The 11,220-nt window shown below is 34.9% G+C and overlaps 2 protein-coding genes across 3 annotated transcripts in view; both read right to left on the reverse strand.

Moving 5' to 3' along the window:
• The window catches only part of LOC107671423 (uncharacterized), a 20,080-nt gene extending 14,446 nt beyond the window's left edge, over positions 1 to 5,634 (reverse strand). The window contains exons 1-11 of one of the 2 annotated variants that reach the window (XM_016464341.1): positions 5,366 to 5,634; positions 4,884 to 5,058; positions 4,640 to 4,729; positions 4,267 to 4,353; positions 3,991 to 4,086; positions 2,891 to 2,932; positions 2,700 to 2,780; positions 2,355 to 2,411; positions 2,077 to 2,274; positions 1,858 to 1,977; positions 1,700 to 1,751 (exon numbers count right to left, since the gene is read on the reverse strand). In XM_016464341.1, coding sequence (XP_016319827.1) covers positions 1,700 to 1,751; positions 1,858 to 1,977; positions 2,077 to 2,274; positions 2,355 to 2,411; positions 2,700 to 2,780; positions 2,891 to 2,932; positions 3,991 to 4,086; positions 4,267 to 4,353; positions 4,640 to 4,729; positions 4,884 to 5,057 — 997 coding nt within the window. In that variant the 5' untranslated portion in view covers position 5,058; positions 5,366 to 5,634. Of the gene's footprint in view, positions 1 to 1,699; positions 1,752 to 1,857; positions 1,978 to 2,076; positions 2,275 to 2,354; positions 2,412 to 2,699; positions 2,781 to 2,890; positions 2,933 to 3,990; positions 4,087 to 4,266; positions 4,354 to 4,639; positions 4,730 to 4,883; positions 5,069 to 5,365 lie in introns of both variants that reach the window. The other variant, XM_016464340.1, reaches the window with a different exon arrangement.
• Positions 5,635 to 8,001: 2,367 nt separating this feature from the next.
• On the reverse strand, positions 8,002 to 10,043 carry LOC107671425 (uncharacterized). Its single transcript, XM_016464343.1, has 6 exons — positions 9,853 to 10,043; positions 9,221 to 9,334; positions 9,056 to 9,112; positions 8,760 to 8,957; positions 8,537 to 8,656; positions 8,002 to 8,430 (listed from the first exon to the last, which is right to left on the reverse strand). Exons 1-6 carry the CDS (start codon positions 10,003 to 10,005, stop codon positions 8,368 to 8,370), a joined length of 705 nt encoding a protein of 234 aa, XP_016319829.1. The 5' UTR covers positions 10,006 to 10,043; the 3' UTR covers positions 8,002 to 8,367.
• Between the last annotated feature and the right edge of the window lie 1,177 nt (positions 10,044 to 11,220).

Consider the following 11,220-nt stretch of genomic DNA (forward strand, 5'->3'; position numbering starts at 1 on the left):
TCTGCACTTCCGATTTCTCCCAATATGGGGACAGGAGAGCTGTCAGTCAATAAATGGGAAAACAAAGTAACTGGCATTACTTTTTTGAAAAAGTAACTCAGATATTTTCTTGTAAATTAAAAAAGTAATGCGTTACTTTACTAGTTACTTGAAAAAAGTAATCCGACTACGTAACTCGCATTACTTGTAATGAGTTACCCCCAACACTGGTTCTGACTCCAGTCAGGATCCTACTGTAGTTGCTGAATTTTGCATATACCGGTATTGTAATTTGTTAAGTGTGTATTTAGAATATTTAGTGTGTTAAGTATTAAGGACCCCAGCAAGAAGTGCATTGCAGTAGTCTAAGTGAGAAAAAAACTAAAGGATTATTAACCCTTTCAGTCACAGGAAAATATAACATAGGGCAAAGTCTAGCAATATTTCTGAGATGAAAAAAGGGAGTCTTAACGGTATGTTGCACGTGTGGATCAAAAGTCAAATATAACTCCTAATTGTTTTAGTTTAGTTCTAAAATCCAAAACAGTCATCCAGGTTTAACATTAGCGAACCAGATTTACGCTGATGAGCTAATGAGGAGAGCCAATGAGCATAACCTCACTATTAAGACAGAAAATTCTGAGTGAGCAATATAATATAGATCATTCTGTATGATTACTACAATCTGCAAAGAACACTGTCAATATAATCGTTAGGGTTAGTAAGAAACAATATTCCAATAGTATTACAGTACCAGACTTTTGACCATATCTGCATGTTCAATGCAAAACTTAACTGACTACACATCTGCTCTCCAAATTGATATATGCAAAAATGAAGGCAGTCAAATTTACAAGAAGCATTTCATAGTACTATAGGGCAAAAATGTCGTTGGACATGATCAGACAACATTCAGTAGTGTTCTTTTATCAACATTTACATTTACATTTATTCATTTGGCAGACGCTTTTATCCAATACATTTTATACATTTGGTGAAGGTTAGCTGGAAAAGGTTTAGCTAAGTTAGTTAGCTTTTATATTTAAAACTAAATTCAATAAATTGTATAGCACTTTTCACATTCGTTGTGCATATTCGGCAGATGTACTGAGTGTGCATGTTTAGACCACTTTGAATCACAAAAAAGTGGCAAAATAATTAGTCACAAAGCAAAGTAGTGGTTCCTTCTGTAGTTACAAGCAGAACTGTTTGTCATCCAGTAATAGATTAACAGGACTTTCTTGCTCTTGAATACTGAATAAGTGTTCTACAGTCATGAGTCAATAAAATAATGAAAATAATTACACACCCTAAAAATATGTATTTGAATTGCATCCATTTATGGATTACAGTTTTAACAAAAACAAATAAACTTGTGATGAATGTTTCAGTCATACATGAAACGGTTAAGAAACAGGCAAGACTTCCATACTCAAAAAAACATCATGGCATATTTTATTATTACCTATTTGCATCTTTTCTATTTTATTTAAATAATCGCATTTTCAAGATGCATTATCCTCAAGTAATTAATTTTTTTAAAAGAGTAGGCCTTTTCTTTTTAAAAGTAACAAAACATTTGTGAAAAGACTACATGTAAATGATGCACCTTCATGTCTGTGGTGTTGCAGATGGCATCATTTCACTTTCCATTACCAAAACAAAGAAAATGTATTAAAATCAAAATATATATGTAAGTGTTCATCTTGTCATGCAGCACCAGCAGTGGCGTCTTCCAGGAGCGGCTTGTGAAGTTCTGGATCCTCCACAGACTGCAAAACCACAAACAATCATGAACACACAGAGCAGCTCTCTGAAACTCTCACGATCAGTGGATCTGACTGATTGATTGTTGTAATAGTGCTGAGGATTCAGTACCTTTGCTTCTTCATCCTTCTTGCACAAAGCTTTTCCAGTCAAAACACAGAAACTGATGGTCACACAGAGCTGAAGGACAGACAGCACTATCATCATGATATCTAGTCCTCCGAGCATCATCTAGAGGTGGAAAAACATCAGTGTATTATTAAATAATAATAAAATACACACAAATAATTTTTTATAACACTGAAAAAGATAAATAAATCAAATCATTACCTGACTGAGATTTTTGTAGTAAAAACAGGACTCAAAGTTACTCCCTTTACGGTTAAGCCGGTCATTATTAGATGAATAATAATAATGTTCTCTGTAACAGCTTAAACTGCTTCCCATTGCCAGGTCCACTGAATACAGCACAGCAGCTGTGATAGCTAGTGCAGCACTGACTACATTCAGAACCACTGTGATGACCAGCTGTAAAATACACACACTATATAAATTGCTGATGCTCAAAAATAAATAAATAAAATTAAAAACTCTTCATTCACACCTACCAGCCTGGGACGGGGAACCATCACTGCAAGAACACACATAACTCCAACAACAAGGAACTAAAAGGCAAAGCAAAGAAATAAAAACATTGGTCCGTGCAAACATGCATCTTCAAATTGAAAGTGTAAATACAAACCACCAGATTTCACATTATTCCACCTCATTAGGATTTTGATAAATCATATAGCATTTGAAAATACAAAAATAAAGAAATGAATGTAGGGTATTCTCAAAGCCAGATCAATGTCATAGATAATTCACTTTTTGAATGAACTCACTCATTGTACTGCATGAACTCATCATTTAGAAACATAATAATGATGATGAGAATGCGTAACAACTCTTACCACACTGCCGATCCAAAAAGCAAAGACGAAGCCAAAACAACCCATTGTGATATTCATGACACCAACCATTATCTGTACAGTCTATGAAATAGGAGAACAATATTTGTACCAGTTTTACAGATGACAAAACACATAGTATAAACCATTTAATAAAGCTGATAATATCAAAAAGATCTAAGTATCCGACTCACCCCAAGTGCTGTGTGAGTGTCTGTCAGCTTATCTTCCATATCCTAAAATACAAACACATCGCATCAAGTACAATCTGACATATATGAGCTAGGGATGTAACGATTCACTCAACTCACGATTCGATTCACGATTTTTTAAGACAAATTATAAATTAAATGTGTCCTTTTATTATTGCTTGGACAAAATGCTGCACATTTCTTTGTGAAATTGAAATATAACACTATAATAATATACTAATATAGCACTTGCATATTATTGCTCTTTTGTTGGTTTTGATTGCTTCTATTGTCCTCATTTGTAAGTCGCTTTGGATAAAAGCGTCTGCTAAATGACAAAATTTAAATATAATATAAATGTAAATAACAAAACTAAACTGAAAAAAAAAAATAATAATAAAATAAATAATTGTACATGGTCCCTTTTCAAATAAAGTTATAAATAAAAAAAACCTCAGGTCATCGAAGATGTAGATGAGTTTGTTTCTTCATCAGGACAGATCAGATTTGTAGAAATTTAGCATTACATTACTTGCTCAACAATGAGTTCCATCAGCTGATAAAAAACATCACAATAATCCACAAGTGATCCACACGACTCCAGTCCATCAATTAACATCTTGGGAAGCGAAAAGCTGCAAGTTTTAACTTTAAACCGTCACTTCATACCACCAAAATACCAGTCCAAAATTCATAATGACGCTTTCTCCAGTGAAAAAAATCTGCCCCCTGCTGTCCTCTCACATCACAATTAAGCAACAGTTTTAAGTAAAAACTAACTTAATGATGGATTTGTTTCTCACAAACACACAGCTTTTCACTTCACAAGACATTAATTGATAGACTGGAGTGGTGTGGATTACTTGTGGATTATTGTTATGTTTTTATCAGCTGTTTTGACTCTCATTCTGACGGCACCCATTCACTGCAGAGGATCCATTGGTGATGCTACATTTCTCCAAATCTGTTCTGATGAAGAAACAAACTCATCTACATCTTGGATGGCCTGAAGGTGAGTATATATATGTATTTATTTTTAGCAATTTTTCATTTTTTGGTGAACTATTACTTTAAGGTGATGGTGATAACAGTCAGTCCCTCACCTGAGTCAATGCAAGAGTCATGCTACAACTGTGACCAAACGGAAGTGAATATTGGCTTTTTCCACTTCTAGATTCTGAAGTTGTGTTCTCCACCAACTGCAAAACCACAGACAAACATGAACACACAGAGAAGCTCTTAAACAGTCATAATCCCAGTAGAGATAGCTATAAAGATAGCTATAGAGAAAGAAAATAGAGGATAGCTATAAAGATAACTGTACAGTGTTCACACCAGCAGGTGGTAATGTTCTGTTTATTATAAGCACAATACTGTACCTTTGCACTCCCACCCTTCTTGCACAAAGATTTTATGGTTAAAACACAGAAACTGATAGCCACACAGAGCTGAAGAACCGACAACACCTAGAGAAAAAGATAAGTGGGTGAATGTATGAATTGCACATAAGGAAAGTAAAGGGGAATTTTTATTTCAACACACCCATATTCATTTCATAAAACTATCATATGTCATGAAACTACAGCATATGATTATATATATGTTTATGTGTGTGTGTGTGTGTGTGTGTGCAAAATTATTCAGAACTCTTCATTTTTGTTATGCTGCAGTCTTATGCTATATACTGTACATGTTCATTTTTCTGCATGATCTGATGAAACATAAACATGAACAGAATGAGGAATGTCTTACCATACTGCTGGCCGAAGTGGTAACAAAAAAGAAGATCATGCCAAAACATCCCAACACAAGATTCATGACTGCAACTACTATCTGTACAATCTATGGAATAAGAGAACAATAGACCTCCAGCTTTTAAACTTTTAAATTAAGAGTAGGCTACATATATGGGAACATACCTAAGAATCTTAAATCTGTTTTATTTATTTATTTTTAATGACATCAAGATTTTAATCAGTGCAAGTCTCTCACTCACCCTAATAACTCTCTGGGTGTCTGTCAGCTTCTCCTCCATATCCTGAGATGCAAAACACACTGGACCATAGCACAGAGAACTCAGAATCTGACACAGTACGGGCCATCTGCTCTTTGGGTTTGAGGTGACGGTGATGACCATCATTCCCTCACCCTGAGACACTGTCAGAGACATGCTGCTTCAACCTTCCCACAAGACAAAGAAACAAGTAGGGCTCATGCATCAGAAAATCACAATGACAAAAATGAAACGTTTCTTAGTTATGTAAATTCATAAGTTTGTTTCCCTTCCCAAACAAGTTCTAGAATATGCATAATTATTGAAACAACATTGCTGGTTTCTCGTCTACTGCATAAACGATTCCCTAAGAGGAAGTGAACATTCACCTGCGCATGTTTGCTATAAAAGCAAATGGTTGCGATTCTAGTCACACTTTGTTAGTCTTACTTTTTCAATAGCACGTGAATTTTATTTAGACTCACCTTATGAGCAATTGTGTATATTTTACTGTCCAGACTGCGAGATAGCCTAACTCTTCCCTGATGTGTTGAAGGTGGAGCTGTTTTGTCCCCGAGTCCTGTCAGTGATTAGTTTCATATTTCCTTGTTGTTCCACTTGAAATGTAATAAGAACCCAAGTGTAAAGAACAGGAATTACAGGATATCATTGAAGACGTAGGCTATACTGTTCACACTCTTCACAAATATTAAACCACGACATTAAAGACGATCTGACATGTATTTTAATGAAACGTATGAAAGAGGCTCATATGTATCAAGTAGCATACGCAGCGCAGGTTTCAATGAAGCTCCGCACTGTTAAAAAAAAATCACATGATGGAATTCAGCTTCACTTTTTTAAATCATGTGAGCGTTTCGCTGCGCGTCTAAACTTTCCAAGTACGTCGGCAGTGGTGGGTTTTCCGATGGTTGGTTGAATTGTGAAATGTGAAGAGTGTAGGTTATACTGTACTTTTTGGGTAATTCATTGGACTTTTGATTGGTCTTTTCTTCGCTCTGTCTTTTGAGAGAGAGAAAGAGAGAGCGAGATGGAAGGAAAACATATACAAAAAAAATAGGCTGTTTATATAAAATATAGGTGATATACAGTAAGTGTTTATAAGTATTGAGTTCCCCCGAAAAACTTTGAACTTTGAATAGAAGAAGCTTTGCGTTCGCTCGAAAAAGCATTGAAATCGTTTTTCCTCCCAGCTTTTAATTATTTCCGTCTCACAACATTTATCTCGGGAACACAAAAGTTTCGCGACAGAACGCAGAGCATAGGCTACATATATAAGTTTTCCTCCCAGAAAGAAAACCGTTCCTCCATTTAGGCACATTTTACTTATGAATATAGGCTATGCATTACATTTCCAGGCTCGATGGCTGTTGTAAGTCATATGAGGCAGTAGATGGCGCTGTTGCCGATGCTCCGAGGCTTTGGATCTCTTCACTGTGCAGCCAGAGCTTCAGGTATCATTTCTCCACCCAACCAGTCCTGGGTTTAAGTTATTTAAAGAGGATAATCCCACACAACAATTTTAGGCATGTTTTCCATTTTAAAAATTCCATTTAAAAATCGAGTTTTTTTTCTCCATTTAGAAATGGGCATGCTATTGTAACTTTGGGTTTTCAGCTGCTATTAAATCATAGCTACTGATGAATAAAAATCTGCTTCACGTTTTAGGACAAGAGAAGATATTTTGAAGTTCTTATCTATAAAAGAGGGGTTCAGATTAACATGTTAGAGGTTGTTGACTTTATTGTAGCTAGCCCTTACCAAAAAGTAGTATACTTCACGTTTTAGTAAGTATACTTAAGTAAAGTTCAAGTATATTTTTAAGTATAATTTATGTAGTAAGTATACAAATATCAGTGCACTAGTAGTATACTTGTAAGTGTACTATTTCAATACTCCTTGGGACTAAATTGGCCCACTTTCTAGTATATAAAAGTATAATTTTAAGTATAACAGTAGTAAACTTTGAGTACACAACTAGTTTACATCAAAATGTTTCGTTTGTACTGCAACTATACTAAAAGTGAACTTATAGGTATACTGATAATTTACTCATTAAATACTTGTAGCATTTTTAGTACACTTTGAAGTATAGTCTCAGTAAACTACTAGTTTAGTAGTTTTGTACTGCAAGTATACTCGTAAGTTTTCTTTAAGTGAACTTTAAATCATACTTTAAGTATACTACTATGTCCCTATTTAGGTATTAATTTGTATATATTTTGTTACATGAATATCTGAACATATTTCTAAGAAGTACATAAAAATTAGACTAAAAGTATACTTTCCTATTTTTAGTTTAAAAGAAGTATACTAATAGCACACTTGAATAAACTTATTTTTCGTAAGGGAGAGCAGAAAAGATCAAATAAAATAAAACTTTTATGTCTTTTAAAATATCTTCTATTTTTAAAGTATTTTAATTGTTGTATGTGAAACAATAGGGAAGTCGTAAGAAAAAATACACAAAAAGGTTTGATGCCAAAGTGCTCCACTCATTAGGCCTAGCCTATATAAAAGCGGCCACAAAGATCGCAACAAAATTGAAAAGGTAATAAAAGATAACATCCACTAATCTGTATCTATATATAGAAAACAATGAATGATAACACCACTTTTGTTCGTAGAAAAAAAAGTTTAATTAAACACCAGGGCCAAATTTACTACATTTTACGCTAAATCTCTCTTTTGGAGTTAAAAAACTACTGTCAGGATTTATTAAGGGGGCGAAATTAGCGATGAAAATGCGTGTACACAGTTATTTTTGCGGCTAAACTTTTTACATATGCATTTGTAGGAGTTTTCCTTAGATGCAAATGAGAGGAGAGTAGTCTACTATTCAAATTAATCATGCAGGTGTTACTAAGGTTTGCTGTGGTCAGTAGGCCTATCCCAGGGGTAGGCAAGTTCGGTCCTAGAGAGCCACAGTCCTGCAGAGTTCAGCTCCAACCCTAATCAAACACACCTGAACAAGCTAATCAATGTCTTCAGGATTACTAAGGCTATAGGCAGGTGAGGTTTTTTTTCAGGGTTGGAGCTGAACTCTGCAGGACTGCGGCTCTCTAGGATCGAACTTGCCTACCCCTGGCCTAGCCTGTAGTACAGTCAGTTGCGGTTACTGCTAGGCTACTTGCGTCATTATCTAATGCCAAAAAAACCAACAAAAAAATCCTCGGCTCTGCTTGCTAATTTGTGCTGCTCTTGGTAGATTGTGTTGATTATTATGGAAATGCACTGACTGCGTCTGTGTTCTTTAATTTGCGCATTATCAGATTAGAACTTTCCTCTCCCATCGGCGCTTTTATGCGATTGCGTTCTCATGCTAATTTGCCCTGTTTAGTAAATCTGGCCCTCATTTAATTAGTAGAGCGTTGCAGAAGGAAGGAGATGTTCTTTAAATCATTTCACTACAATATTGAGACACAAAATGCCAAGCAAAACAAACTGATTATTTTTGTTCATCTTGTCATGCAGCACCAGCAGTGGCGTCTTCCAGGAGCGGCTTTTGAAGTTCTGGGTCCTCCACAGACTGCAAAACCACAAACAATCATGAACACACAGAGCAGCTCTCTGAAACTCTCACGATCAGTGGATCTGACTGATTGATTGTTGTAATAGTGCTGCTGATTCAGTACCTTTGCTTCTTCATCCTTCTTGCACAAAGCTTTTCCAGTCAAAACACAGAAACTGATGGTCACACAGAGCTGAAGGACAGACAGCACTATCATCATGATATCTAATCCTCCCAGCATCATCTAGAGGAGTAAAGATCAGAGTGTCAGCTTATTTAAATAAAAATGACGTAATTTTCATTTTTTTGGAGTTAACTATCAAAATATTTGTTGTAGCTTGTCTTACACTGTCTAAACAGATTTTGGTCCTTTGTTTCTGTGTTGTGAAAGGCAAATCCTTGTAATCAATCTGCGAAAAATAAACATAGGAGTTGCAGAATATAGTTGCAGTACTATTTTCCACGGCCAGGTCCATTGAATGCAGCACAACAGCTGTGAGAGCCAGTGCAGTACTGACTACATTCAGAATCATTGTGATGGCCAGCTATAAAACACAAACAATATTTAAAACAAAACAAAACAGAGCCAGAAATATCATATTAACACAGATATAATGTAGGCATGGCTTTCATAGATACTCACCAGACAAGTACTGGGAAACATAGCCTGAAGAATGCACACTATTCCAACTACTAGGAACTAATAGACAAAAGAAAACAAAGAAACATATCTGTGTTTTCAAAATTTATGAAAACAATTTAATGAAATGTTAAATATAATGAGGTCAAAATGAGACCCAAGTCTTACCACACCACCAAGCCAAAATGGTCCATGGGAAAATGTATATATACTATAGGACCTAACCCACGAGAACAAATTCTCCGCCGCAATATTGATGACACTAATAATAATTTGCACAATCTATGAAACAAGAGAAAAATATAGTGATGCCACCAGCTGTCAGGAATCTGAAAAACTTCCAAGATATAAAATTAAGAATGTACACAGCTACTGCAATGACATTGTAAGTCCTGACAGCTTGAGATACTTTTTTTTTTTTTTTGCTACGTTTACAAAATATTTTATTTTAGTCAAACAACTGAACATTTTCATTGTTGTGGCCATTTAAAGTGTTCATTTTATATGACATTGTTTGTATAAATTTAATTTGGTTGTATTAACATTTGCAACTAAAAACTGGAACTAAAAGTTGCAGCTTAGTTCTAATAACTTTTTAGGATCCAAATACATAAATTGAATGTCATGTTTTCGGTACATTTAAGTGTTTTAAAAACATTTTAATACATTGCACTGCATCATAACCTAATTGTGAAATATTATCTTTTTTAATGTTCAAATAAAATCTGTCTAAAGTATTCTAAAATCAGAAGGCCTGAAAATATCAAAAAGGTATTTTGCAATTAATGTGTCTGACTCACTCCAAGAGCTGTGTGGATGTGCGTCAGCTTCCCTTTCATATACTGGGATACAGAACACATCGGACTGGAGCACAGAAAACCCAGAATCTGACAGAGTACTGGCCATTTGCTCTTTGGGTTTGAGATGACGGTCAAATCCTCATCATGAGACATTGTCAGAGACATGCTGCAGAAGAACAGATTAACTTCAACCTTCCCACAAAAAAACTCATACACCGGAAAATCCATTTCGTTCTCCTTCACAAACATGCATTATTATTAAACAGCATTACTAGTTTTCTCATCGAGTGCACCAAGATTTCTTTAAGAAGTGAACATCGACGTGTGTGTTTGCTAAAAATAAGTTGTTGAGATTCAAGTCACAGTTTACCTTATAGAATGTTTTTACTTTTTTAATAGCATGTGCATTTTACAGATCTTAAGAAACACAGTAAACTCAGACTCACCTTATGAGTAACTGACTGTAAGTTAGAATGCAGACTGAAGGTTGACTCTGATCTGATCCTGATCTGTTGAAGGTGGAGCTGTTTTTGTCCCTGTCAGTGAATCTCATGTTTCCTTTTTGTTCCTCTTGAAATTTAAAGAACCCGGGTCTATAGTCAGGATGTAACTGAAGACATAATAAACACTGTTGATATGATCAAATATTAAGTCACAGTGCAGCATAGGAAGTTCATTTTAAAGTAGTGATGTTGCGGTGCAATTGTCAATGAAGCCACATACGCTTGTGTTGTTTTCAGAAAATGATCGATGACAAAGGCTTACTTTCTGTAATGGTTAATTTATCAATATCTGTTTTTTTAAACACATTTTTGGACTTTTGGTTGAGTGTTCTGTGGTTTCCCTGTAACATAAGAAATGAGAACAAGTTTAGTTTATAAAATATGCATTTATTTTCTATTCTTAATGGCTGTTGTGATTTTTATTGTTGTTGACTGTATCTATTCCCCAAATTCCTGCTTCAGTAGACAATATGACACAATCTTTAAAGGGGTCATATCACAAGATCAAATTTTCTTTGAAAATAAATCTTAAGGTAAAGAGTTAATTCATTATTTTTATTTCAATACTTTTTCAACTGTAACAATGCCATTAAACTATTTGAACATAATCTCACATTCACGCCCCCACTGAGGTGGTACTTGTTTACTCTGATTAAAGATGGTACTTGGTCTGAAAAGTTTGTGAAGCACTGCTTTCGATAAAAACGATTTGCTATATTAATAAATATTTTTTTTTAAATGTTCTACAGATGTAGTAGTGAGAACCTAACACATGAATAAAACACAAAAAAGGTTGATGCCAAAGTGATCTACTCATTTATTTAAAACAAAAGCAGCCCCAACAAAGCTTGGAATTAAAGGTTAA

This window comes from Sinocyclocheilus anshuiensis, unplaced genomic scaffold (assembly GCF_001515605.1).
Source record: "Sinocyclocheilus anshuiensis isolate Anshui unplaced genomic scaffold, SAMN03320099.WGS_v1.1 scaffold552, whole genome shotgun sequence".
In the NCBI taxonomy this organism is placed as follows: Eukaryota; Metazoa; Chordata; class Actinopteri; order Cypriniformes; family Cyprinidae; genus Sinocyclocheilus; species Sinocyclocheilus anshuiensis.

Coding starts and splice junctions, on each gene's coding strand:
- LOC107671425 (XM_016464343.1), bottom strand. CDS start 10,005: ATGTCTCATGATGAGGATTTGACCGTCATCTCAAACCCAAAGAGCAAA. Junction 9,335..9,852: donor ACATCCACACAGCTCTTGGA/GTGAGTCAGACA, acceptor CTTGTTTCATAG/ATTGTGCAAATTATTATTAG. Junction 8,657..8,759: donor CCAAAATCTGTTTAGACAGT/GTAAGACAAGCT, acceptor TTACTCCTCTAG/ATGATGCTGGGAGGATTAGA.